The sequence below is a fragment of the Lithobates pipiens genome, unplaced genomic scaffold (assembly GCF_037356315.1).
Source record: "Lithobates pipiens isolate NorthernLeopardFrog02 unplaced genomic scaffold, aLitPip1_a1.2 Scaffold_8, whole genome shotgun sequence".
In the NCBI taxonomy this organism is placed as follows: domain Eukaryota; kingdom Metazoa; phylum Chordata; class Amphibia; order Anura; family Ranidae; genus Lithobates; species Lithobates pipiens.
The window spans coordinates 530848860-530876807 of NW_027507903.1; the positions used below are offsets into that span (position 1 = coordinate 530848860).

The 27948-nt window shown below is 47.0% G+C and overlaps 2 protein-coding genes across 4 annotated transcripts in view; one reads left to right on the forward strand and one right to left on the reverse strand.

The window, feature by feature from the left end:
• The window catches only part of LOC143960702 (oxaloacetate tautomerase fahd2, mitochondrial-like), a 45743-nt gene extending 40305 nt beyond the window's left edge, over window positions 1-5438 (forward strand). For all 3 annotated transcript variants that reach the window (XM_077469526.1, XM_077469527.1, XM_077469523.1), the window contains exons 7-8: window positions 2545-2632; window positions 5099-5438. In XM_077469526.1, coding sequence (XP_077325652.1) covers window positions 2545-2632; window positions 5099-5161 — 151 coding nt within the window. In that variant the 3' untranslated portion in view covers window positions 5162-5438. The remainder of the gene's footprint in view (window positions 1-2544; window positions 2633-5098) is intronic.
• The window catches only part of GPAT2 (glycerol-3-phosphate acyltransferase 2, mitochondrial), a 206570-nt gene continuing 183820 nt past the window's right edge, over window positions 5199-27948 (reverse strand). Inside the window, 2 exon segments of the mRNA XM_077469522.1 lie at window positions 5199-5571; window positions 18720-18775. Coding sequence (XP_077325648.1) covers window positions 5452-5571; window positions 18720-18775 — 176 coding nt within the window. The 3' untranslated portion in view covers window positions 5199-5451.

The following is a 27948-nucleotide window of genomic DNA, read 5'->3' on the forward strand; positions in this document are numbered from 1 at the left end:
GCCGAGGCCTCCATGGCAACCGAAAACTGATTGAGCATACATATCTTACCACTCTACGGGTGAATGGGATACGTATACATTGGGGTTTTTTTTTTCTTTATGTAATCTCTGATATGGGTTAACCTGATATATACAAGTGTCCCCTGGGTCTCGACTGAAAGGTTTGATCCTTAGATAGTTCAATTGAGCAGGAGCCACTTCTGCACTAGGATGTGTGTTTGTTCTTTTCTTGTGGACGTGCTACAGCTGTATGTCACTAATGATGGAAGCAGCCCAATTGCCAGCTGGCACTAACCCCTGCGTGGGTCTAGTCCCAAGGCTGTGGCAGGTTTACTGTTAATTGTCTGTTTGTATATCTTATATTCAATAAAAGAAAAAGGCGCCTGGACACCTAGAAGAGAGGAACCTGATTCTTGAGACCATAAACCTGAATAATGGTCTGTTTGTGCCACTTATAGATGGTCAAGCAATGGCTGATCTACCCTTTAGGGGATGGCAAAAAGGGAATCAGCCTGGAAGGAAGCAGTAACTGGGATATGGACTCACAGCCCACATCACATTCAGACAATGGAGGGAAATCTTATTTTGAACTGGGGCTAGACAGAGGGACTGAATTCAAAGACTGAAACTACCTTGCTTAAGAAGACAGTTCCATACCTCAACACCACCTTTGCCCTTGTGCAAAACCAGAAAACGCTCATTGTAGGTTAAGACTGCTTGCTCAGACAATTACCCTGCCGTGGTGATGGCTACAGAATCATCATCTTGTAGGTGAGAATAGAGAGGGAAATATCTCAATGGGTTCAAATGGTGGTCTTTGAAGCACAAAGAGAACCAGATTCAGATCAGTCACAGAGTGGAGCTACAGACTTAAGTTTTTACATTTCTTTCTTGTCCTTTGCATCCCCAATCCTAGTCATCACTGTGGTTGTTGGAAAGTTTTAGTATCTGCATTTGACGTCTGTACATAAGAGGGTGTGTTTAGACATGAAGGTACAATCTGACTGCTCAGTAAAAAGGAGTATGAACCTGGATATGATCTATGGGGAAGTAAAGAGGCTCTGGTGCCAGCTTAAGAGCATTAAAAAAAAAAAAAACTTGCACATTTCCTGACCTGCCATAGGTTTGCCATACATTATGCAATTTTCTTTCCTTCAATCATAGGTTGATGAAAAGAAAATCGTTCCATTCCCCCATCACCACGGCCATTATTGATGGGGGTATCCCTCCCACTATTGTATTGTGATGGAAGGGAAGCCTCCTGCTGTCAAAATACAATGATTACTGACAGGCTGATTGAACTGAAGACTTCAGCACAACCAGCCTGCTCATAGATGGATTGAACTTCTTCCAGTTCTTACTGAACTAGTCAAATTTCATTCTATTTATGGCCAGCTTTTTTTCTGTCAGTTCTACTAAACATGTTGGTCTGGATGATATGTAGGATGTGTAGCCTGGCACTAAAGCTGGATGCACACTATAAGAAAATTGGGTGAACAATCGTTTTACAGAAAGTCTAACCTGATGGTACAAATCGTACAAACATTCTCGAACGGCAAAGGCTTTTTTTTTTGACTTGACATATAAACAGTGTAGCGTACATAGTTTATGGTTTCTGATCATGCGGTCTTTCATATCTGATTTTTCTTGTACGAAAACAGTACACATTAACCCTTTGCGCAAACGTAAAACAAATCTAAATGCCTATGCACAATTTTGCAACTTTGACATGTGTTAGTACATTTTTTAATTTAGTGGTATATTTCTTGCTACTACCATAACCTACCATCAAAGAACCCAAATGAAATCCCCCCGCTCCGCATGTTAGTTGTTTGTACCCATTGTACAGCCCAAAAACAGTGTGCAGTTTCCTCCTTTTTTTTTTTTTATATATTTTTTTTTTTTTATCCTACCTAAAACACACTGACATGAATAAAAAATAAAAAAAAATAATCCTGTCAAAAAATTTTGACCCTGACCCAAACTAACTCTGGTAATGAGCTAGAGCAAACCTTGATCTAGATTTTTTTTTTTCCCCCCTCAGAGAAGGAAAACACAAGGGCGAGCTTGATAGTGACTGATCACTGTGATAGCATATCGGAGGTTATTACAGCAGTCAGGTGACCCGGAATTGGGAGATCTGGCTACCATTATTAGTACGGGCCAAGTGCTCTCGCTGAGACCCCGGTCTCTGCTGGGCACTTCCAGCACAAAGAGATATGCAAATATATGACCCCACTGCAAAAAGCCCAGTCCAGTGGGGCCGCATATTTGTATACAGTGGGCATCAAGGGGTTAAACTAAAATCGTTAGTTCTGTTGGCGTATGAGAACATTTTTGGAGTTTGTCTTTTCTGATATTTTCATTTGAAAAGTGAATTGGAAGTTGTATACACGCACACTATATGAAAATGTCAGTCTTTTCACCATCATGTATACTACAATAGAGCTCTGGGTCAGTCAGAGAGACATGAGCCTTGTTACTGAGAAGTGGATAGTCTGAATACAAAATAATGCTAACATTTTAAACCATTTCTCTTGCCAGATTTGTCACTCTTTATCCAGGAGATTTATTTCTAACTGGGACCCCCCCTGGAGTTGGTGTATTCAGAAAGCCTCCAATATACCTAAAGGTGAGTCAACTATACCAGAAATTAGAAAATACATAACCATGCCATCTAAAAGCAGTCTCCCCAAGGTGTCTGTTAACACCTTTACTTGCCTAAATCTCCTGTATGAACCCAGTCAGACATACGCCACTGACACTAGTGGCAAAGATGGATTTATCTAATTACTACACAAGGCACTGAGGAGTGTATTTTATTGAAAATCTGCATATCAGTTCACCCAGTGAAAATAAATGTACATTCAATCTATCAAAATGGAGGGAAAATGTTATTAGGCTATTTCCCAAATGTTTTTAATTGATTTAAATCAGAAAAGGCCACATTTGGCCATTAGATGGTGCACAGCATCATAGGTAATTCCTATGATACTTAGTACCATCTAGTGGCCAAGTGCATCATATTTAGGCTAGTGATCCATTTGACTGGGTGAATTGCTATGCAAACTTTTTCTAACACGCCCCTAAAGTAGGTCTAAAGCAGTCACCTGAACAGAAAGAGAGGGTAACACTTCTAATTAGGACACCTGTTCCAGTGTCAACTGTCTAAGATGGGATTTTCTCCTCCTACTGGAGGGATTCCCTTTTGCTTCCTATTGTGGCTCCATGACCAGAAGCCAGGGAAATTTCCCCAATGGGACACAGACAAAAAAAAAAAAACTGACGGGATAATCCATTTCATACTCTATCCATAACCAAGAAAAGGAAATGTTTTTTAGGCATACTTTAACAGTAAGGCCGCGTACACACGCGCGGACTGTTCGCCCAACTTTGTCCGTCAAACAGTTTCGGCAAACAGTCCGCTCAAAATTAGCATGGACGGACATGGCCACACACGACGGACGAACAGTTTGCTGAAACCGTGCGCGATGACGTGAACGGCACGTACGACGGGACGAAAAATACGACGTCCTATACACTGCATTATAGCTTTCGGCGTGAAAATCCTTTGAGCATGCGCGCAACTTTGTTTGACGAACAAGCCTACACACGAGCGGACTGTTCGCTGAAACAAGGTTTCAGCGGACAGTTTTTCTGGAATTCCGAAAAACCTTGTCCGTCAAACTGTCCGCTGAAACTGTCCGCTGAAAGCCCACACACGAGCGGACTGTCCGCCCAAACACTGTTCAGCGGACAAAGTTGGGCGAACAGTCCGCCCGTGTGTACGCGGCCTAATACAATTCTCTTTCCATTTGCAGCCATGTTGTTTTTTACACTACTGCCAAAAAGCATGTGCTGCTTCCACACAACCACAGCATGGGTTGTTCTATGCATGGAGTACGTGTTCACTGCTTCTCCCAGCATTTCTTTGCTCATGTGATTACGGCATTCATATGCCAGTCATTCACAGTTAGTATTTAGAAATCAGGAAGTTATTGTAATGCATAAGGCCCCCTTCACACATGTGGACATTATGTACTTATTTCATCCATCCGTTTGCAGATGAAATACGGACATACATGCATCCCTATGGGATCCGCAGACACCTGCCATCGCCCGCCTCCGCAATTGTCCGATTCTGCAGATGGAGGAAAGTCCTATTTTTCTATCCGTCTGCAGAGCGGATCGGATGAACACGGACAGACGGGCCATGCTCGTCCGATCCCCCACAGAGGAGAGCAGAGAGCTGACAGGGCGGTCCCTGCACAGTGTGCAGAGACCGCCCTGTCCGCCGCCGGCTCAGCGGGGACAACGGAGTGATCCCCGCTGAGCAAGCGGATCATCACGGGGCGGATCATTACTGATCCGTCCCGTGTGAAAGGGGCCTAAATCTCTTTTAGGAGAATAGCAGAAATTCTTGCAGTGTATCCAATATATAGCAGTTACATTTAATTCGTTTGATAACCAGGTTCATGTGAAAATCATGCACAGCTTCTCAAATGGACAGGATGAAATTTCTGGTGGTATGGTGACCACTCCTGTTGTGCAAAGACCCAGGGGTAGATTTACTACAACTGGTGCACTCAGAATCTGATGGAGCTGTGTATGGTAGCCATGGTCATGTGATTGGCTGTCACATAATCGGAAGGCTCCCGATCGGTAGCCGTTTAGCCGCCAGTAACTGTGGTGGGAGTGTACACGCTCTGCACTCAAATATGTGGCCCCCTCAGCACCAAGGCCCATCCTTTGAGAGGCCATATATTTGTGTGCACTTGACGCCAAGAAGTTAAAGTTAGTGTTCACTAAGAACTGATAAAGATGCCTGAGCAGATGGCAACATATTCATATTCAGCTACCAGGGACCCTATCCTTGCTGGTTAATGAATAGAGATTTCCAAGACCACCTTTCTGAATATGTGGTGTATGAGAGTGGAGGGGATGAACCTGTACCTCATGGAGCAAAGTTCCCAACCACAGCCCCCAAAAAGAAGCTCTTGTGTAATAGCCTGATGGCTCCTCTCTATTTGAATAGATGACCCATACAAACACACACAATTCATCCAAGCCTTGTATTGTTGTGTCTTTTGTTTTCCAGGCAGGAGACGTGGTTGAGTGTGAAATTGATGAACTGGGAGCGATCAGAAACCCTGTGATGTGAAGACTGGTACATTACACCAGAGGGACACCAAAAGAAGTGCGGGAGACTTGGGTTTAATAATAATGAACGATTCACATTTTTAGAAGCAGAACAGGAATCATCTTACTGTGAAAAGTGTCTGCAAGGCCACAAACTAAAGCGAACCTTTACATTTCACTAATCAGTAGGTTCAAATCAAATAATCAAGCAAATTGTGCACATACATTTAAACAAGGCAAACATTAATTGAAATACATTTTTCAACTTTGTAAATAAACCAAAGAATTAGTATTTTAAAGTGCTGATACGGGTCATCCTTTGTATATAAACTGCTGGATAAATGATACTAGTCTGCTGCAGTTTTCCTTCAAAGTAAAAGGTTCTGAGAGGTGAAGTATTGATCCGGGACAACTCGAGGAACACTGAAAGACCTGCAGAGTGACAAAGAGAATTCAGCACACACAGCTTTTACCCAGTCATTAGCATCAAGAATTCTGGGCACGCTGTATTTTTAGGATTTACCATGATAGCCAACATGGAGGTTCTAATCCTATTATTATACATGGCAACACATAAGCACCCAGCAAGTTTAACCACTTCAATAATGGACACTTTCACCCCCTTTTCACATATCAGCGCTGCCACAATTTGGATATGAAATGCTACTTGATAGAAAATTAATAAGGTACCTCCGTCCTAAAACTAAATAGAAAAACCAAAGAAAGTGGAGGCAATATAGACTTTCATGGTACAGTATAGACTTACACAATGGATTTAGAAAAATATTTGGTTAAAAAACAGACAAGTATATACTAAACACTGCATGCTACTCAGAGGCACCCAATGATGCAATCTGGGAAAAGAAAGATCTGACAAATTCTGCAATAATTTCAATGGAAACAATTCTCTAGTTGCAAACTGTTAACACTTTGAATGACAATTACTCAGTCATGCAACACTGTACACAACTTTTCTTTATTTTATTTTTTTGAGACAGAGAGCTTTTTTTGTGTGGTATGTGGTAAATAAATTTAAGAAGACAGAAAATTGTTTCTTTTATAAACTTTTGAAAATAAAGAGCAGAGCAGTATAGTGTTACTATAGTGACACTACAACTCTGGGGAAGTGATCCATTTTTTTTTTTTTAAACGCGCGAGTGCTTATAATAGTAACGATCAGTTATAAGCAATTGCTTTTCATGAGTGGTCACAGCTATCACATGGTACTGATGCACTGTGATTGGCCCTTTCTGTACCATGTGATCACTGTGACCAATCAGAGATCTACACAATGGTTATGAATGAAACCCATTTATTGTGTACAACTGGTCATGTGATTTGTTGTGATTGATTACAGAGATCACATGGTACCAACAGTGGCCTGTTACAATGATTTGTCATCAGTGGGTGACAAATCGTGCTGCAGAGCAGCCCCCCTAGAGCATAAGGCATGATCCTGGGATGACATTCTAGGCCATCCGCTCGGCCACCATTTTAAAAGTTAATCTTTAAAAACGACAACACAACATTTACATAAGTTGGCTTTTTTTGCAACAGCCTTCGTGGCCCTCTGAAAGGCAACCTGTAGTGGATCACATTTCATGGGCGTTTGACAGGTAACGAGGCGGAAACATGTCAACTCCTCCCCACCTGACTTTATTCTGCAAATGCCACCGTGCTGCAATCGCATTCGGTGGTGGTAACACTACCAAATGCAACCTTCTGTTTATTTTTTTGCCTTTGCATGTCAGTGTGCTAAAACCACCTGGTTTTATTGTCCCCAGATCCCATGTGTCAACAAAGCTTTAGAAACGGCAGCAAGCTGTCCAAAAACACCCACAAAATTTTTTCTTAATGTCACTGATTAAAAAAAAAAAAAAAAAAAAAAAAAGCCTTACTGTATAAATAAGGAATCTGCATCTAAGTATTGTCTTCAAATATAAACTGTAATTCATTTGTATATACAGTTGTGCTGTAAGTTTACATACCCTGGTAAAAAATAGGATTTTTTTGTACTCACCGTAAAATCCTTCTCTCTGTAATTCACTGACTGACACAACTCCTCTCTTAGCCATTGGGTTGTTATGCCACCTTTAGGAAAGGACTAGGCATAACATTATGAAAAACGGGTAACAACCCCCCAAGCCTGCCATGCAGCTCCAGTATGTCAACAAGCAGTATAACCGTAAAGAAAAATAGGAGGGGCGGGAGCTGTGTCAGTGTGCCAGTCGGTGAATTACAGAGGATTTTACAGTGAGTACAAAAAAATCCTATTTTCGCTTATATTCACCGACTAACACAGCTCCTCTCTTAGCCGCCATTGGGATGTCCCCAACCAGTGCCAAAACGAGTTGTGGGAAAACAGCATAAAAAAACTTCATCCACCATGGCATGTGGGAACTAGTATAAACTTTACCCACAAAAAAACGACAGTGTGTGGAAAAACCACCACAAAAAAAACAGGGTGCTCCTCAACAGAGAGACACTACCCTCAAACCGCAATCAAACTGCGGTAACAAATGCAACAGTGCATTAACTTAAAGGTACTGCGTTTTTACCCCCCCAAAAAAAAAAAAAAAAAAAACAGGAAAAAAGGAAAAATTGTATGTGCAAATGCAACTATACAGCCGCCTGCAAAACAGACATCAGCCGATGCACTGACCTCTATCTTGTAGAATTTTGTAAAAGTGTGAACAGACGACCAAGTCGCCGCTTTACACACTTGAGCGACAGATGCTTAATGTCAGAAGGCCCAAGATGTCCCGATTGCTCTTGTGGAGTGGGCCATGACCGGAAAGGGGGGCACCTGCCCCTTCAAAGCATAGGCCTGTACTACAATCTGTCTGATCCACCTGGAAATGGTGGCCGACGAGACCGCCATGCCTTTTTTCAGACCAGCCACTGAAACAAACCGGGAGTCTGACTTCCGAAATGGAGCCGTGGCAGACAAATACATCCTCAGAGCCCGCACCACGTCCAGGGCATGAAGGGCCACCTCCTTATGATACGTTAGGCTTAGGACACAGAGATGGTAGCACAATGTCTTCATTGATGTGGAACAACGAAACCACCTTCGGCAGAAAAGAAGGTTGCGGACGCAACACCACCTTAACTCTGTGGATAACCAGATAGGGCGACTTGCAAGACAAGGCCACCAGTTCCGAAACCCTCCTGGCTGATGTGAAGGCCACTAGAAAGACCACTTTATGGGAAAGAGTCAACAGGGGAATCTCTCTGATATTTTCAAATGGCGGTTTCTGAAGCGCCGACAACACCAGATGCAGATCCCACGGAGGTAATGGTGGGCGCACGGGAAGAACTACATGCCGGACCCCTTGAACAAAAGTGCTCACTAGAGAGTGAGGCACCAGGGGTCGCTGAAAAAAAAAAAAAAAAAAGACAGCCAAAGCTGAAACTTGTCCCTTAATGGTGCTAAAAGCCAATTTCTGGTCTATTTCTTGCTGTAGAAAAAGCAGGATCCTGGATATAGCAAAGGAGCGCCAACGCCATCCTTTCTCCTCACACATGGAGATGTAGGCCTTCCAGGTACGATGATATATCTTCTGAGAATAAGATTTCTGTGCTCTCAGCATAGTTGGGAGCACTGAAAGACCCCCGTTCCTCAACACCTGGCTCTCAATAGCCATGCTCTTAAAACCAGCGAGGGTAAAGCAGGATGGAGAATCGGACCTTGAGACAGAAGGTCTTCTTGTAACGGCAGTCGCCAAGGGGCATCCGCCACCAGGCGCACTAGGTCTGCGTACCAGGAACGCTGAGGCCAATCTGGGGCAATCAGTATTCCTGGTATCCCCTTGGCCTCCACTCTGCAGAGCAGACATGGCAACAGTTTCAGTGGAGGAAAGGCATAGATCAGCTGGTACTGATCCCACGGGGGCCACCAGCGTGTCTGCCCAAGGATCTCTTGTCCTGGACATGAATCTTGGCACCTTCCGATTGAGACGGGAGGCCAGACGATCCACGTCTGGTGTGACCCATCGCAGGCACAGTAGCCGGAACACCTCCTGATGCAACGCCCATTCTCCTGGGTCCAGCATCTGGTGACTTAAGTAATCCGCCTGCCAGTTCTCCACTTCCGGGATGTAAATGGCCGACAAGGCCGGTACATGTCGCTCTGCCCACTGAAGGATGGGAGCGACCTCCTGTGTGGTGGCTGAGCTTCTTGTTCCTCCCTGGTGATTGATGTACGCAACCGCTGTGGCGTTGTCTGACTAGATCCTGATTGGATGCCCTCGAAGTCTTATCGACCATGTGGAGAGGCATAGCCTGATCGCTTGAGCACATTGATTGGCAATTTGGATCCCTCCTCCGACCAGAGGCCCTGCGTCGACTGAACTCCCATTGCTCCACCCCAGCCAGATAGGCTGGCGTCCGTTGTGATCACTGTCCACTCGGACCGAAGTGTCGGGGCTCTCAGCCACCAGATCAGGGAGTCCTTCACTAACTGGCTCACCTGAATCTGCCGATCCAGGGACAACGGAGATTTGTCCCATTTTGTCAAAATCTCCTTCTGCAGGACTTTGGTGTGAAACTGGGCATATGGTACTGCCTCAAAGGAGGCCACCATGAGTCCCAGGACTCGCACGCAGAAGCATAGCGATGACCACCTGCGGTTCATCAACAGTTTTACTGCGGCTCAGAGTCTGCAGCTTGTCTGAAGGGAGAAACACTCTTGCTTCCATGGAGTCCAGCAGCAAGCATAGGTACTCCAAACGCTGGGTCGGAACAATCACTGACTTTTTTAGGTTCAACAGCCACCCAAATTCCTGCAGGGTCTGCATGGTGATCGCCACATCCTCCCCTAACTCCGAGGCGGAATATTCTCTCAGGAGGAGATCGTCTAGGTATCCCACAATCGCGATCCCGTGTTGCCGCAGCAACGTCAAAACAGGACTCGGGGGGCTGATGCCAAACCAAAAAGGGAGAGCCACAAACTGGTAGTGGGCTTCACCGACTGCAAAAAGCAAAAACTTCTGATGCTGGAGGCATATGGGTATGTGCAGGTACGCATCCTGGATGTCTAAGGATGCCAGGGAGTCCCCTTGCAGCGACTACTGAGCGAACTGATTCCATTCTGAACCTCTGTACTTTCACAAAGTAATTGAGGACTTTCAGGCCAAGATTGGACGTACCCCTTCCTTCTTGGGGACTACAAACAGATTTGAGTAGAAGCCCTGGAAACGCTCCGAGTCCGGAACAGGTACTATCACCCCGCGACTCAGCAGGTCCTTTACCGCCCCCAAAAGGGCCTCCCGGCGAGCCGGGAGAATGGGTATGCTGGAGGGGAAGAATCTGTTTTACAACCAAGAGAGGAACTATCTTGTAGCCTGAGGAAATCAGATCGCAGACCCATTGGTCGGACAGCCGAGAGGTCCACCGGGCTGCAAACTCCCGAAGGCGACCCCCACCCGTGTTGGGGATGGGGGCAAACCTTCATGCAGTAGCACTTTTATTCGCAGGCTTGCGGTACCAGGGACGCTTAGGTCCTTCAGAAGTCGTTCCGTTGGGCTAGGGACGCTTCTTCGAAGCCCTGGGGCGGATGAAAAAGCAGTTTGTGAGTGGAGAAAGAGGGCCCTTGCCTACGTGGTGGCTCCTTAGCCTTCCTGGCCTGTGGGAGTAGAGTACTCTTACCACCTGTGGCATTTTTAATAATGTCATTCAAAGAGGCTCCAAAAAGCCGGTCACCAAGGAAGGGAAGATCCGTCAGGGCTTTTTTGGATGCCTGGTCGGCAGACCAGCATTTTAACCAAATCAGGCACTTCAGCACCACTGCTGACACTGAAGCCCTGGATAACAGAGGGAGGGTATCCAGGGCCACGTCACAAACATACTTAAAGCGGGAGTCCACCGGGACTCCGCGTTTTTTTTTTTTAAAAGCCAGCAGCTACAAATACTGCAGCTGCTGACTTTTAAAATAGTGACACTTACCTGTCCAGCGCGCCCGCGATGTCGGCACCCGAAGCCGATCTCTAGGTCGCCGCCATCTTGGGTATGGGAATCAGGAAATGGAGCCTTTCAGCTTAATTTCCCGGTTCCCTACTGCGCATGCGCGAATCGCGCTGCACAATAAGGACGCTCCCCGCTGCCTCTGGGATCTGTGTTTCCCAGCAGGCAGCGGGGCACTTGCGGGAAGGGGCGGGCACTTGCGGAAAGGGGCGTAAGTTACGCCCCTTTCCGCAGAGAGCTATCCCGGAAGTGGGTGCAGTTACCTGGATTATCCAGGTAACTGCACCCCCCTCCCCCCTGAAAGGTGCCGATTGTGGCCCCGGAGGGGGGGAGGGTTCCGATGAGCGGAAGGTCCACTTTAGGGTGGACCTCCGCTTTAAGGCCTTGCACTAGTTGGTCTGCTAGTTCCACGCAGACAGGAGAAGCCTGTTCTCCCAATTCGCGGTGCAGCAGTTTTGCCCACTCAGTTAGTGTCTGCGACACAAGTGCGGATGCCAGTACTGGTCGCATGGTTGACCCCACAACCGTAAACAAGGAACGAGCCACTGCCTCGACCTTCCTGTCCGTGGGGTCCTTAAATGCAGGAGTCCCTCTACCAGAATCATCGTTACTTTGTTTAACCTGGATACTTGTGGGTCCACGACTGGAGGAGCCTACCATTTTTAGAAGGCTCTCCTCAAAGGGTTAGCGCCCCACCATGTATGTGGGGACTGAAAAGGTCCGTTGCGGTTCGACCCCATTCCTTATAAATGAACTTGTCAAAATAAGTCAGATACCAGAACACCTTAGGTGAACGGGCTGGCTTACGAGACCCAAAAGGGACCTCTACATCAGCAGATGGATCTGCTGCCTCCTAAATCTTCAGGGTATCACGCACAGCTGTGATAAGTGCTCCAACAAGCGCTTTGTCGCGCACGGACCCGGACTCATCCTCACTGTCTGAACGGTCCTGGTCAGCATCATCTGAAATGACAGAGCAGGGGTCACCAGCCTCAGCAGGGCCCCAGTCTGTGTCAGAGCTCTCCCCGGAGGACGGGGGTGCAGGGACCGCTTTTTAGCACCTTTGCGCCCACACACCGCCTCCATCTGGGCAACGAACGAATTGAGGACCGCCAACAAAGCGTCCAGAGGCACTGCACAGTCTGCAGGCAAACCGGTTGCAATTGCCTGGATTTCGGGGGAAGAAACACCAGTTTCTGAATCCATGCTGACCCTACCCTGTCTGCCACCTGATGGGGACTTAGGACAGTGATGGTCCCACCCTCCTAACTGCTGCTGGCTGAGGGGCTCTTTCCCGCAGGACTCACCACCCTGACTGGTTCTGCGCTGTCCAGCTAGTAGTGCCTGTGTCCCTTGTCAGCTTCCAGGTGCATAGGCGATCACATTGTGCTATCCAGAGCTGCTATGGCGCCGAAACTGATCCCCAACGTGTTCAGGCTCCAAGAAAATGGCCACCGAAGGTCCAGTATAAAGGACATAAACACAGGGAAAGTGGCTGCCGAGCTACAGGATAGAATGCTGCTCCTTGAGACTGACCAAAAAACGTGTTAAGGCTTCAAGAAAATGGCTGCCGAGCGTCCGGTATAAAGGACAAAAACGCTGGGAAAATGGCAGCCGAGCTACAGGAGAGCATGCTGCCCCTTGCCCTCACCCAAGATAGTCGCAGAACACTGAATACTATGGGGGACAGTGACAGAGAAATGGCAGTGAACAGCGCTGCAGCGATCCACAGGCACAGGCACCCTCCCAGGGAGAGAAAAACACACATCAGGGCGCAGCCCCCCCCAGGTGGGAGCCCCCCCCCCAGACAACCCCTGCACATGACACACACTGCTCAGCAGCCTCATGCAGCATCTCCCACGGGGGGAGGGAAGAGAGGGACAGGGAGAGAAGAGAGGGAGGTGAGGGACCCCCAAATCGACCTCTCAGGGAATGCCCAGCTGCTCAGCCCCACCAAAGCAGGGAGAGCTATACTTACCAGTCCTGCAGAGCTAGGAGACATTCCATCACAGACCCACTCTCCGATCAGCACGAGGTGGCTGTTGGCCCGGCACACTGATGCAAATATCAGTAGCCCGGTCATGTGTGCCCCGGAGCATTAACGCTCACCGACCACCTGTGGAGCTGAGGTATATCATGGCTGACCCAGCAAGTAGCTCTGGTCTGCACAGGCTCACTGGCCAGGCTGGGGAGACTACAAGGATAAGGGTATCCAGCCTGTCACCCAGCCGGTTGTTGATAGCAGATCACAGGATCTTTAGTCTTGCGCAAAAAAAGGAAAGCTTCTGCAGAAAAAAAACATGGACCGATGGGCCCGCAGGGTTCCTAGGTCCTTCTCCTTCACTAGGCAAAATAAAACTGAAGCTGCATGGCAGGCTGGGGGGTTGTTACCTAAGGGACCGCCCCTTGGGTGGAACTGAAAGTGCTGTGTTTTTCATAACATGTAATGCCTAGTCCTCTCCTAAAGGTGGCATAAAAACCCAATGGTATGAGAGGAGCTGTGTCGGTCAGTGAATATAAGACAAATTATGATTTCTTGGCCATTTTCCAGAGAATATGAATGATAAAACAAAAAAACTTTTTTCGCTCATTTTAGTTTTTGGTGAAGGCATTTATTATCATTCAACTGTGTTTACTCTTTTTAGATTGTAATCACAACAGAAACTACCCAAATGACCCTGATCAAAAGTTTACATACCCCAGTTCTTAATACCGTGTTAAATCTTTTTCTGAGTAATAAAGGAGAGGAACACTTATTGCAATGATAAAGTGAGAATGGGGTTAAACAGTTGTATACCCACAGGGGGAAAAAAAAAACAAGGCAAAGGCATAATGAGCTAGTATGCAGTGCATACTAGCTCATTGTGAAATACCTTAGAACAAGGCGTTGGTATCTAATCCTGGTCCATGCCAAGGGAGCTGACATTTTGCCCTTGGCGTGTCTTCCGGGGCTGTGAGTGGCTGGAGCCATGATGACATCACTCCCGGGCATGCGTGCAGGAGTTTTCTTTTCTGCCAAGGTCCGGCAGCGTCTGCCGAACCTACAGCCGGGCATTCACAGTGCATGTGCGGTTGACGTCAGTGGCTGCATGCAACGTAAATATCTCCTAAACTGAACCCAGTCTTAGTGTGAGGAAGGCTGGTTAACTGCTCTGGTGGGCTTAGAGAGGGAAGGTTTGCCACAAACAAAAGAGCACGCAGTAGATGATTGCACCGGAGGGGGCGGAGAACTGATATAATATGCACAGGGGATACATATTCCAGAGAGGACTGTGAAACTGGAGCAGCAAAGAGCCTGAACCCTCTCTCATCCATAGCTTGCTTGATGTGTTCATTAAAAAAAGGACCAAAGAGAAACTCGCCCTCGAAGGGCATGCACAAAAGGCATCTTTCCCGCACTGAATCAGTCACCCAGGCTTTAAGCTATAGAATTCTATGCACACAGTGGTAAGATTAAAACAAAAAACCCTTCAAATTAACTGGTTTTCTGCTGTAATTTGCCATTAAATATGATCTGATCTTTATCTAAGTCACAACAATCAACAAACAAAATGTGCTTATGCCGATAAATAATTTCAATTTCTTGTGTCTTTATCGAACATACCCATTAAACATTCACAGTACTGGAGGAAAAAGTAAGTGAACCCTTAGAGTTAACAGCTGCTCAAACCTTTTGGCAGCAATGACTTTAAGCAAATACATTTAGTATCTCTGGATCTGCGCAACATTCAGGAGGACTTTTTGACCATTCCGCTTTACAAAACTGCTTCAGCACAGACGCGTTGTTACATTTCTGGTATGAAAGGCTCTCAAGGTCGTTCCGCAACATCTCTAGAAACGAGTCTGTGATGGATTTACTTTGATGCTTAGGGTCATTGTGCTGCTGCATTACCCAACTTTTACTAAGCTTCAGTTTGCAGACAGCCACTCTACCAAAATATCCTACAGGATTATGTCAAACTTGGGATGCTGTTTTGATGTTGGCAAGCTGTGCCCTTTTTTGTGCCATACATGAGTGCTGAGTACTCTTCCTGAGCAACTGAACTTTTGTTTCATCAGTCCACAAAACATTTTCCCAGCAGCGTTGCGGTTCTCAAGGTGCTCTTTAGCAAACTTCAGGTATGCAGCAAGTTTTTTTTTTTTTTTTTGGAGAGCAGCGGCTTCCTCCATGGAGTTTTTGCCTTTGTTACCCTGCCTGTTCAAAGACTTGTGTATGGTAGGCCCATCACTGGAACTGGCAAACATCCCTGATTCATGTCTAAGCCTTTAGCTGTTAGGCCGCGTACACACGGGCGGACTGTTCGCCCAACTTTGTCCGCTGAAACACTGTCCGCTCGTGTGTGGGCTTCAGCGGACAGTTTCAGCGGACTGTCTGACGAACAAAGTCTTACGGAATTTCCGTAAAACTGTTCGCTGAAACTTTGTTTCAGCGGACAGTCCGCCCGTGTGTGGGCCAGTCCGCTGTACTTACGAAATGAGCAAACTGTTCCCGCCCGGAGAAAAGTCTGCTCATTTCGAGCGCGTCTCCAGGTAGGCGGGGCCCGCGAAGGAGACGTCGCGGGCTCTGCCGCCTGGTATGAACTTAAAGGGGAACCTCAACGCCAAAAAAAAAAAATCGGCGTGGGGGTTCCCCCCAAGTCCACAACAGACCCTTGTCCGAGCACGCTACCCGGCCGGCCAGGAAAGGGGGGCGAGCGAGCGCGCCCCCCCTCCTGAGCCGTACCAGGCCGCGTGCCCTCAACATGGGGGGTGCCTTGGGGAAGGGGGGGGGGCCGCGCGGCCCCCCCACCCCAAAGCACCTTGTCCCCATGTTGATGAGGACAAGGGCCTCTTCCCGACAACCCTGGCCGTTGGTTGTCGGGGTCTGCGGGCGGGGGGCTTATCGGAATCCGGGAGCCCCCTTTAATAAGGGGGCCCCCGGATACCGGCCCCCCACCCTATGTGAATGAGTATGGGGTACAATGTACCCCTACCCATTCACCTGTAAAATAAAAGTTCTTCTGCCGGGCCACCGCGCCTTCTTATAGCTCTTTTACAGGCGGTGGCCCGGTCTTCTGTCGCCGTCTTCCGTTCTTCTTCTTCTCCAGGAGATGTTGACACGACGCTCTCTCCGGCCGGAATGCCAGAGCCGGGCTGCGCTGCCACTTATATAGCGACAATGGGGCGGTGTCACATGGTATATGTCACATGGGTTGGTCACATGGTGACCCCGCCCCCTTACGATGTCATAGTCCCCATGTGACATCAACCCATGTGACCAACCCATGTGACATATACCATGTGACACCGCCCCATTGTCACTATATAAGTGGCAGCGCAGCCCGGCTCTGGCATTCCGGCCGGAGAGAGCGTCGTGTCAACATCTCCTGGAGAAGAAGAAGAAGAAGAAGAAGAACGGAAGGCGGCGACGGCGACAGAAGACCTATAAAAGAGTAAGACCTGTAAAAGAGCTATAAGAAGGCGCGGTGGCCCGGCAGAACCGAAGAGGGGGACAAGACCCCCGAAGTCGGGAGAAGAGGCCGGCGGCGGGGAGGAAGAAAGCCGGACTCCTCCGCTAGCAAAAGAGCTACAAGAAGATAGCGGAGGAGTCCGGCGAGAAGACCCCCGAAGACGGAAGACCCCCGAAGCTGTGCAATAAAATATTTTATCTCGTGTGTTGTGTTTTTTTTGGGTACTTTTATTTTACAGGTGAATGGGTAGGGGTACATTGTACCCCATACTCATTCACATAGGGTGGGGGGCCGGTATCCGGGGGCCCCCTTATTAAAGGGGGCTCCCGGATTCCGATAAGCCCCCCGCCCGCAGACCCCGACAACCAACGGCCAGGGTTGTCGGGAAGAGGCCCTTGTCCTCATCAACATGGGGACAAGGTGCTTTGGGGTGGGGGGGCCGCGCGGCCCACCCTTCCCCAAGGCACCCCCCATGTTGAGGGCACGCGGCCTGGTACGGCTCAGGAGGGGGGGGCGCGCTCGCTCGCCCCCCTTTCCTGGCCGGCCGGGTAGCGTGCTCGGACAAGGGTCTGTTGTGGACTTGGGGGGAACCCCCACGCCGATTTTTTTTCGGCGTTGGGGTTCCCCTTTAAGTCCATTCCAGGCGGCGGAGCCCGCGACGTCTCCATCGCGGGCCCCACCTACCTTGACACACCTCGAAATGAGCAGACTGTTCTCCGCGTGTGTGGGCGAGTCCGTTCATTTCAAAAGTTGCGCGGACTTAGTACGACGAACTTAGTTTGCCGTATTAGTCCGCTCAAAAAGTGCCGTGTGTGGGCAAGTTCGTTCATTCAAAAGTTTGAGCGGACTGTTTGACGAACTTAGTTTCGGCAGACAGTCCGCCCGTGTGTATGCCGCCTTACTCATAGGTTCTTTACCCCACTGAGGATTCTGCATTGAGGCTTGGGAGTCATTGACTAGGCACCCACTTTTATGAAGAATAGCCATGGTACTAAACTGTCTCCAGTTATAGACAATTTGTCTGTCGACTGATGGATGCCTAAACACTTGTTTTGTATTCCTTTCCAGCCTTATGCAGATGAACTACTCTTGATCATATGTCTTCAGAAGAGCTTATTTTTGTGAGGCATGGTTCATAATAGCTGATGTTTCTTATGAACTGCACTTTTAAAACATCTGAATGTCTTTCATAAAAGTAGCTCTAAACCACACCTTCAAGCTAATTTTATTAACTGGATTCCGGGTGTGCAAACTACTAAGTCCAGTTAGCTTTTCTAGAAGTGATTAGTCTGTGGGTTCACTTACTTTTTCCTCAAACACTGAATGTTTATTGATTGTGTTCAATAAAAAATAAATAAAACAGGAGAAATTATGATTGTGTGTTATTAGGTTAAGCACATTATGGCTGATTCCTGCAGAAAAACTGTTAATTCCAACGGGTTCACATACTTTATCTTGTTGCTGTATGCACAAAAAGTAAAGACATTCTGGAAATCTGATGGATCAGTTTCTTCTTGGCATCTACATAGCATATTAGCGCTCAAGGTAAAAGCTGTAACTGAATAAAGATTTGGATAATGTACCTCTGAAGAAAGTTCATCGCAAATTTCTTCAGTCCAGGTAACTGCTAAGCTGACCATGCCTGGCTGTAGGGCAGGGTCTGCTAGCACAAAGGAGGTTTAGAAGTCAAAACGCTATAGTCTTCACTAATGGATAACTGGAGTAGCTAGCAAAGGAACCCACTATATGTTTATTCCAAAGACCTTGCAGCACCAAAACTCTAAATCCAGATTTCAAGTATCAAAGAAATGATCTATACATAGAATTAGCAAAGCTTTTGCCAATGTCCAATCACCTGATGGTAGCGGCATATAACCCATGGTCTATGAATTGATTCCTATATCCTGTGCTGTACAATAAAGATAATGTTTGTGGGTTTTAAGTCATTTTCTAGACAAGAATGCAGTATGAGTTTGTGAAAAATTACAAATTGCTCCGGTAGCAATGTGGTTAGACTATGCATCTGAATAGGTGACTCTTCACTTTTGTCGCATATTTTTCTCACTTTTCTTTTATAACTAGTCCCCAATTAGGTCTACTACTGTGAACATCTGTTCCTTAAATAAAAGTTAATGCAAACAGTGGCGGTAATATGTGATAGCATACCCCAAGATCTTTGAAGGTTTCAATGGCACAGGCAGCCAGGGAGTGTTCTGTACATTCTGAAAAAGAAGACTTTGAGTGAGAACTTTAAACAAAAACTGCCTACAGTTTGCACATTATGAAATATGAGATTAACTCCGTTTAGGAACAATGGCATTTTTGTGCCATAGGACAAAGCTGAATCACAATAGTCCAATATTGGTGTAATATAATTTAAGGCAAACAACAAAGTAAGTTATTGGTACTTGTTACGGATTCTTGTAATCAGTATGACAAAAGTTAGAGAAAAAAATTGTATGGCAAGCTGCATAAACAAAAGAATTAGTTTTAACCACTTCCCGCCCGCGCTATAGCCGAAAGACGGCTACAGCGTGGACGTTTCCTGCCGGGAGGGCGTCCCTGGACGTCCTCCTATTTACTTCCCCTCTGCGCGCTGCCGCGGGCGCGCATCGGGGAAGTTCTGTGCTGGCCGTGTCCCCTGGACACAGCCAGTCACAGATCGCTGTAAACAGGCAATCACAGTGGCTGTTTACAGCACGATCGGTGTGTCCAATGAGAGATGATCTCATATGTAAACATATGAGATCGTCTCTCAGCGCCGCTCTCCCTCCTTACACAGACAGTGTGTGAGGTGGGAGAGATGAACGGCTGCAGCGGGCGCAAGTAAAAAAAAATAAAAAAAAAAAAAGTTAAATAAAGTGCCACCCGCCCCCAGTGCCACCTGTCCCCAGTGCCACCTGTCCCCAGTGCCACGTATTAGTGACATCTGTCATCAGTGCCACGTATCAGTGCCATTTGTCATCAGTGCCACCTGTCAATGTCACGAGCCATCTGTTACCAGTATCACGTGTCATCAATGGCACTTATCAGTGCCATCTGTCATCAGTGTCACGTGTCTTCGGTGCCACATATTAGTGCCATCTGTCATCAGTGCCCCGTATTAGTGGCATCTGTCAGTGGCTCATCAGTGCCACGTGTCATTGTCCTGGTGCTCCAGGGCCTTCAAAAGTGTAATAGGTAGTCAACAATTTAGATGTGTAATTTATGCTCCTAGAACACGTGATGGTGCTCCCTGCATGTTGGGCCTCTCTAAGTGGCCAGGCTGTGAAAAAGTCCCACACATGTGGTATCGTAATACTCAGGAGTAGCAGAATTTATTTTGGGGCATCATCTGTGGTATACACATGCCATGTGAGAGAAATAACCTATTAAAATGACAATTTTGTGGAAAAAAAAATAAATAAAAAATAAAAATCTTAATTTTGAAAAGAATTGTGGGAAAAAATTACATCATCAAAAAGCTCACCGTGCCTCTTACTAAATACCTTGGAATGTCTACTTTCAAAAAAAGGGGTAATTTGGGGGGTATTTCTACTTTCCTGGCTTGGTCGGGTCGCAAGAAATGAGATAGGCCACCAGTACATCAGATGTGATGAATTTTGTATGATTCGCACCACGGCTTGTAGACTCTCTAACTTTCACAAAGACCAAATAATATCCACTAATTTGGGTTATTTTTACCAAAGATATGTAGCAATATAAATTGTGGCCAAAATTTATGAAGAAAAATTAATAATTTGTGTAATTTTATCACAGAAACAAAAAAAATGCGTTTGTTTTCAAAATTTTCTGTCATGAGGTGATCAAATACCACCAAAAGAAAGCTCTATTTGTGGGAAAAAAAGGACAAAAAAATCATTTGGGTACAGTGTTGCATGACTGAGTAATTGTCAAAGTGTGAGAGCACCGAAAGCTGAAAATTGGTCTGGGCAGGAGGGGTGTTTAAGTGCCCAGTAGGCAAGTGGTTAAACATATGGGTATGAAAATAAAATATATATATATATATATATATATATATATATATATATATTTAACGATGTATGTAAAATAATTTGTTTAAAAAATAATTCTATAACAAATCTTTACATAGATACTTTTTTTTGTCATAATTATTATTGTTACCAATAACTTACTTTGTTTTCCTTAAATTATATTACACAGATTTTTGCCAATCCGCAGTTCCCCTGGCTAATACAGGCTTAATTACAGATTACATTTAAACCCGGAGGTCAGCCTAGCCAGCAGACTGACGGAGGCGTGGCCCTGTCTCCGAAAAGTGTTCTGATTGGCCATTCCATTCCTGGGTCTGACAGCTCTCTCTGACAGTTTTGTGTAAACATGGTGGCTCCCTGCATCTCCTCCTGCAGCAGATACAGGCTCACGGCACCCACTAATCGGACCAGAATCCCTCCAGTGGACTTATCTGAGAGATCACATGCTTGTCATTTCAGGAGTCATGTGAGTGCAATACTGATATTTTTATGCTTATGGCTTTCCTCCCTCCGGGAATCCTGACTTGTAACTTTTTACACACGCATTTACACTGTCTGGTCTTTCTGTACACATGCATTTCATCAGTTTAAGATGAATAAAAAAAAAAAAAATTAAGAACATGTTACTACTTGACCTTTTCCCCGCAATTATTTTCCCATTCCTATACATTCATAAAATAAGCACATTATGATTTCTAAGAATGCTGAAAGTGCTATAAATTGAAAAAGCAAAAAACTGATTTTTGTACTCACCGTAAAATCCTTTTCTCTTAAAGAGGAAGTAAACCCTGATGGGTTTACTTCCTCTTTGATTCCCTGCAAAGGTAAAGCATAATGGACTACTATGCATCGCATAGTAGTCCATTATGTGTCACTTACCTGACACAGGAGCCAGCGAAGTCACCGCTGTCCCCTGTAGTTCCGAGCGTCTATCTTCTTGGTGGGTCTCGCTGCTCCGGCGCTGTGATTTGCCAGAGTAGCGATGACGTCACTCCCGTGGCATATCGCTGCGATCTGCGGCTTGCCCAGTGCGCCTGCGCACCGCTGTCTACGGCGCATGCGCCATAGACAGCGGTGGCTGTCTTCAGGTAAATATCTCCTAAACCGTATAGGTTTAGGAGATATTTCTTGGACCTACAGGTAAGCCTTAATCTAGGCTTACCTGTAGGTCAAAGTGGTTTGTAAGGGTTTACAACCACTTTAAGTTCATTGACGGACACAGCAACTCTTCTTGACTTTAGGGTTATATCGCCCCTTTAGGAGAGGGCTAGGCAGAAAGTGTTAAAAACAGCAACACTTGCACAGTACCGCCCAGGAGGCGGTCCTACTGGCCTCACACTGCATCCAGCAGCTCAGTTCATCAAAAGCAAACAGAAATAGGAAGGGTGGGCGCTGTGTCCGTCAATGAACTTCAGAGAAAGGGATTTTACGGTGAGTACAAAAATCCTATTTTCTCTATCCTTCACTGACGGACACAGCAGCTCTTCTTGACCTTAGGGACATCCCCAAGCAGTGTCAAAGAAACAAGGTGTGGGAACAGCAAACAACAATAACTCCACCCATAACAAGCAGAGCTCCTCAACAGCGCAGTTGCAACCCTAAACAACCGCTTGCAAAACCTTGCGGCCAAAAGCAAGCATCCGAAAATCGCTCACATCAACCTTGTAGAATTTAGTGAAAGTGTGAACGGACGACCAGGTCACGGCCTTACACACCTGAGAAACAGACGCTTGATGTCGGAAAGCCCAAGAGGCACCAATCACCCTGGTAGAGTGCGTTGTGACAGGAAAGGGAGGCGCCTGTCCCCTTATGGCATAAGCCTGAACTACAATCTGTCTGATCCACCGAGATATGGTGGCCAATGAGACCACCTGTCCCTTCTTCGGACCAGCCACCGATACAAACAACAAGTCCGACCTCTGGAAGAAGCCGTAGCAGACAGATACACCCGCAGAGCCCAGACCACGTCCAGGCAATGCAAAGCCACCTCTTTGGGGTGTGATGGCTGAGGACATAAGGATGGAAGCACAATGTCCTCATTAAGATGAAAGGCCAAAACAACCTTTGGAATAAACAAAGGCTACAGAAGCAGCACAAGGCCGCCAACTCAGAAACCCTCCTGGCAGATGTAATGGCCACTAGAAAGACAACTTTCTGAGAGAGTGACAATAATGGAATCTCCCTAATGTTTTCAAACAGTGGTATCTGAAGCACCAAGAGCACCAGATTCAAATCCCAGGGAGGTAGCGATGGTCGAACCGGAGGGGCCACATGTCAAACCCCCTGAACAAATGTACTCACCAATGAATGAGGTGCCAAGGGACACTGAAAAAAAGACAGCCAAAGCTGATAGCTGCCCCTTAATGGTGCTTAATGCAAGTTTCTGATCCACTCCTCGCTGCAAAAACAGCAGGATCCTGGAAACTGAATATGTACATGGACGCCACCCCATCTCCTCACACAGAGATGTAGGCCTTCCATGTACGATGATAAATCTTCAGAGAAGATGACTTCCGTGCCCTCAACATAGTGGATATTACCGAATCCAACAGACCTCGGTCTCTTAGCTCCTGGCTTTCAACAGCCATGCCTTTAAAGCCAGTGACAGTAAAGCAGTATGAAGTATCGGACCTTGCGACAGAAGGTCATCTCGCATCGGCAGTCGCCAAGGAACATCCACCATCATTCGTACTATGTCGGTGTACCATGGACACCGAGGCCAATCTGGGGCAATCAGAATCACCGGAATCCCCTCAGCCTCCACTCTGCGAATCAGACGTGGTCGAAGCTTGAGTGGGGGGAATACATAAAAATCAGCTGATAATGCCCCCATGGAGCCACTTACGCATCTGCCGCGTCAAGCTCAGGGACCCTTTGAACTGGCCACAAATCTCTGTACCTTCCGATTGAGTCGAGAAGCCAGGAGATCCAAATCTGGCGTGCCCCACCTTAGGCAAAGGAGCCGAAATACATCCGGATGTAGGGACCATTCCCCTTGGTCCAGCATCTGACAACTTAGGTATTCCGCATGCCAGTTTTCTACTCCCGGAATGTACACGGCCGACAGAGCCGGCACGTGCCACTCTGCCCACCGCAGGATGTGAGCGACTTCCAGTGCTGCAGCCGAGCTCCTTGTTCCTCCTTGATGGCTGACATACACCACTGCTGTGGTGCCGTCTGACTGGATCCTGCCCGGATGCCCCTGCAGCCTCTGTGACTGAGTAGCGATGACGTCACTCCCGCGGCATATCGCTGCGATCTGTGGCTTGCCCAGTGCGCCTGCGCACCGCTGTCTACGGCGCATGCGCCATAGACAGCGGTGGCTGTCTTCAGGTAAATATCTCCTAAACCGTATAGGTTTAGGAGATATTTCTTGGACCTACAGGTAAGCCTTATTCTAGGCTTTCCTGTAGGTCAAAGTGGTTTGTAAGGGTTTACAACCACTTTAAGTTCATTGACGGACACAGCAACTCTTCTTGAGTCGAGAAGCCAGGAGATCCAAATCTGGCGTGCCCCACCTTAGGCAAAGGAGCCGAAATACATCCGGATGTAGGGACCATTCCCCTTGGTCCAGCATCTGACAACTTAGGTATTCCGCATGCCAGTTTTCTTCTCCCGGAATGTACACGGCCGACAGAGCCGGCACGTGCCACTCTGCCCACCGCAGGATGTGAGCGACTTCCAGTGCTGCAGCCGAGCTCCGTGTTCCTCCTTGATGGCTGACATACACCACTGCTGTGGTGCCGTCTGACTGGATCCTGCCCGGATGCCCCTGCAGCCTCTGTGACTGTGTGGATATGCACTGCCGGATTGCCCAAAGTTCCAGCACGTTGATCGGCAGGCAGGATTCTTCCTGGGTCCACTGACCCTGGGCTAACTGTACGTCCGTTGTGATCACCATCCAATGAAGAGGAAGGAACGACTTCCCGGACCAAAGTACCAGTGACCTCAGCCACCAGAGCAGGGAATCCCTGACTAGCTGGCAAACCTGAATTTGACAATCCAGGGACAATGGAATGGAATTTGTCCCATTTGGACAGGATCTCCTTTTGCAAGACTCGAGTATGGAATTGAGCATACAGTACCGCCTCGAAAGTGGCTACCATGAGACCCAGGACTCGCATGCAAAAACGCAGCGTTGACCACCTGCGGGACACCAACAACTTCACTGCAGCTTGAAGAGTCTACAGCTTAGCTTGTCTGAAGAGAGAAAGACTCTCACCTCTGAGTCATCCAGAAGCAAGCCCAGGTACTCCAGGCGTTCAGTCGGCACAGACTACTGAAGGTTCAGTAACCAAACTCCCGAAGAGTTTGCATGGTGATTGCCACATCCTCCCTTAATTCTGAGACGGAAGCTGCCCTCAGAAGGAGGTCGTCCATGATTGTGATCCCTCGCTGCCTCAGCAAAGCCAAAATTGGTGCTAGTACCTTGTTGAAGACCCTCAGTGCCGACACCAGGCCAAAAGGAGCTACAAATTGGTAGTGCTTGTCCTCGACGACAAATCGCAGAAACCTCTGATGCTTGATGCATATGGGGACATGCAAGTATGCGTCCTTGATGTCCAGGGATGCCAGAAAATCCCCCTGATGGAGTGCAGCGACCACTGAGCGAACTGATTCCATCTTGAACCTTTCTACTTTCACAAAGCTGTTGAGGGCCTTGAGGTCCAGGACCGGACGGACCCTTTACTTCTTTGAGACTACAAACAGATTGGAGTAGAAACCCTGAAACCTTTCCAGTGTCTCTACAGGTACGATCACCCCGCGCAGCCGCAGGTCCTGTACTGCCCTAAACAGGGCCTCCCGACAAGCGGGAAGAAGATGAAGGTTGGAGGGAAAAAATCTGGCGGACAAGAAAGAAACTATCTTGTATCCTGAGGAAACCAGTTTGCAGACCCACTGGTCGGAAAGTAGGGAGGTCCACAAGGCTGAAGACGACCCCCCAGACGAGAGTCGGGCGGGGGGCAAACCTTCATGTGGTAACAGATTTGCTACCAGGCTTGTGAAACCAGGGAAGCTTTTGTCCCTCAGCAGGCACCTTGTCGGACTGGGAACACTTACCTGCCGACCCAGGCGGACGAAAAATCCACTTCTAAGCGGAAAAAGAGGGCTCTTGCCTACAGCATGGCTCCTTCCCTTTTCTGGACTGTGGGAGTAATGTACTCTTACTCCCAGTAACATTCTTAATAATGTCATGCATCGAGGCTCCAAATAAGCCTCTCTCCCTGGAAGGGCAAGTCCACCAGTGCTTTCTTAGATGCCTGGTCCACAGACCAGCATTTTAGCCAAATCAGGTGACGTAGCACTACAGCTGATACTGAGGCTCTAGAGAGAAAGGGGGCCGTATCTAAGGCTGCATCACAGACATACTTAAGGCCCTGCACCAACTGGTCCACCAGCTACACACAGACTGGGGAAGCCAGTTGCTCTTGCAATTCACGGTGCAAAAATTTAGCCCATTCAGTATGCGTCTGCGATACCAGGGCCGTGGCTAACACTGGCCGCAATTCTGACCCCACCATGGTAAACATGGACCAGGCAACCGCCTCAGCCCTTCTGTCGGCAGGGTCCTTGAAAGCAGGAGTCCCTTCCAACAGAATCGTGGTTACCTTATTTAACCTGGATACTGGGGGGTCAACAATCGGTGGAGATGTCCATTTTTTCTCTCCTCAAAGGGGTAACGCATCGCCATGTGTTTTGGGACTGAAAAGGCTCGCTGCGGTTTCCCCCATTCCTTGTAAATAAACGTATCAAAATAAGATGGGTAAGGAAACATCTTAGCCACGCGGGTCGGCTTGTGGGTCCCGAAAGGGACAGACACCTCTGTTGATTTCCCTGATTTGAGATGTCTCCAAGATCACTCTCTAGCCTTCATATTATGTGAAACACCACATCCTATGTCCTATGTGGACTCTAAGGACTTTTTGTATTCACTTATTATTTGGACTTTATTTATTTTCATTTTTAATACTTGTCACATGTGTTTTCACAGTACTTTTTTAGCACTACATTATATTGTTTAGTTTTATTTATGAATTTGGTTATGTTCATATGTAGCTGCTTGTTTTCACATTCATTTTTGGTTAGCGCAATATTTACCTCCTTTAGTTATATTGTAGTTGCCATAATTTAAGATGGAACTAGGGCAATAGGCCCAGATTATATTGTTTGACTGCTCTTTCCTTTTCATTTCTCCTCCGATCTTTTTTCCATTCTTTTCTTTTTTATACTAATTTCACCCCCCCCCCCCTTTTCTTTCTCCTTTCCAACCCTCCTCTCTAGATTCTCCTAATCTTCTATCTCACCACTCCAACCCACACCCCCTTTCTCCCCCTCCTTCTGGTTCCCCCCCTCTCAACATGGCACTGGACAAAATGGTAGTGATGTCACTTAATCCCAAAGGGAAAAAAAGACGCGCACTCACATGCAGACATTGCTTTCATCCAAGAGACGCACTTCAAATATAACTGTCTCCCATACCTATGAAATAGGTTCTACCCACTGGCCTACCACTCCACTAACCCCAAGACCAAATCAAAAGGAGTTTCGATATTCATTCCTAACACCCCTTAGCAATGCCAGGACTCTCTCAGACACTATGGGACGCTACATCTTCCTTAAAGGTCTATTAGGACACATACAGGTGATGCTAGCGACAATCTATGCCCCCAAAGAGAACCATGCTTCTTTAGACGAGGTACTAGGGAAACTACAGGGACAACTAATCCTCAGAGGTGACTTCAATGTCCCTCTGATACCATCAACAGACACCCACGTTAATAGTCAGTATCACATGGTCAGATCATGCACCAATTTTCCTGACCTACAATCTGACAGGTATGCAGTCACCTAGAAACCGTTTTTAGAGCCTTAATGATAGCCTCTTACAAACTCCAGAGGTACTAGAGGAGGTGACTAAAGAGCTAAAATTGTACTTCCAAACAAATGACCAACTTGACTGTGACTTATGCATCTTATGGGAAGCACACAAACCAGTGAGGGGTATGCTCATTAAGCATGGAGCTCGCATTAAATGAGAATGCACAAAACAGCTCTCGCAATTACTAAATAGACCGGCAGCAACGGGAGCTAGACACAAAGATGCCCCCTCTCGAGCTTCAGAGACAGACCTTACAGTACTCAGGAAACAGATTACTGACCTGCTTTAATACAAAGCAAAGGTGGCATTGCAGTTCTGCAGAAAGACAACCTACGAAGCAGGGGACAAATGTGGGAAACTACTGGTGAGAATGGTTAGGGAACACAAACTCTCCACGTACATTCCGCAAGTTGTCAGGGACGACGGTTGAAAAGTAGTCCTTCCAGCACAAATTACCCAAAAATTCTGAGTTTTATTCCCACTTATATAACTTACCGCTGCCACCGTCGCCCCCGTTGGA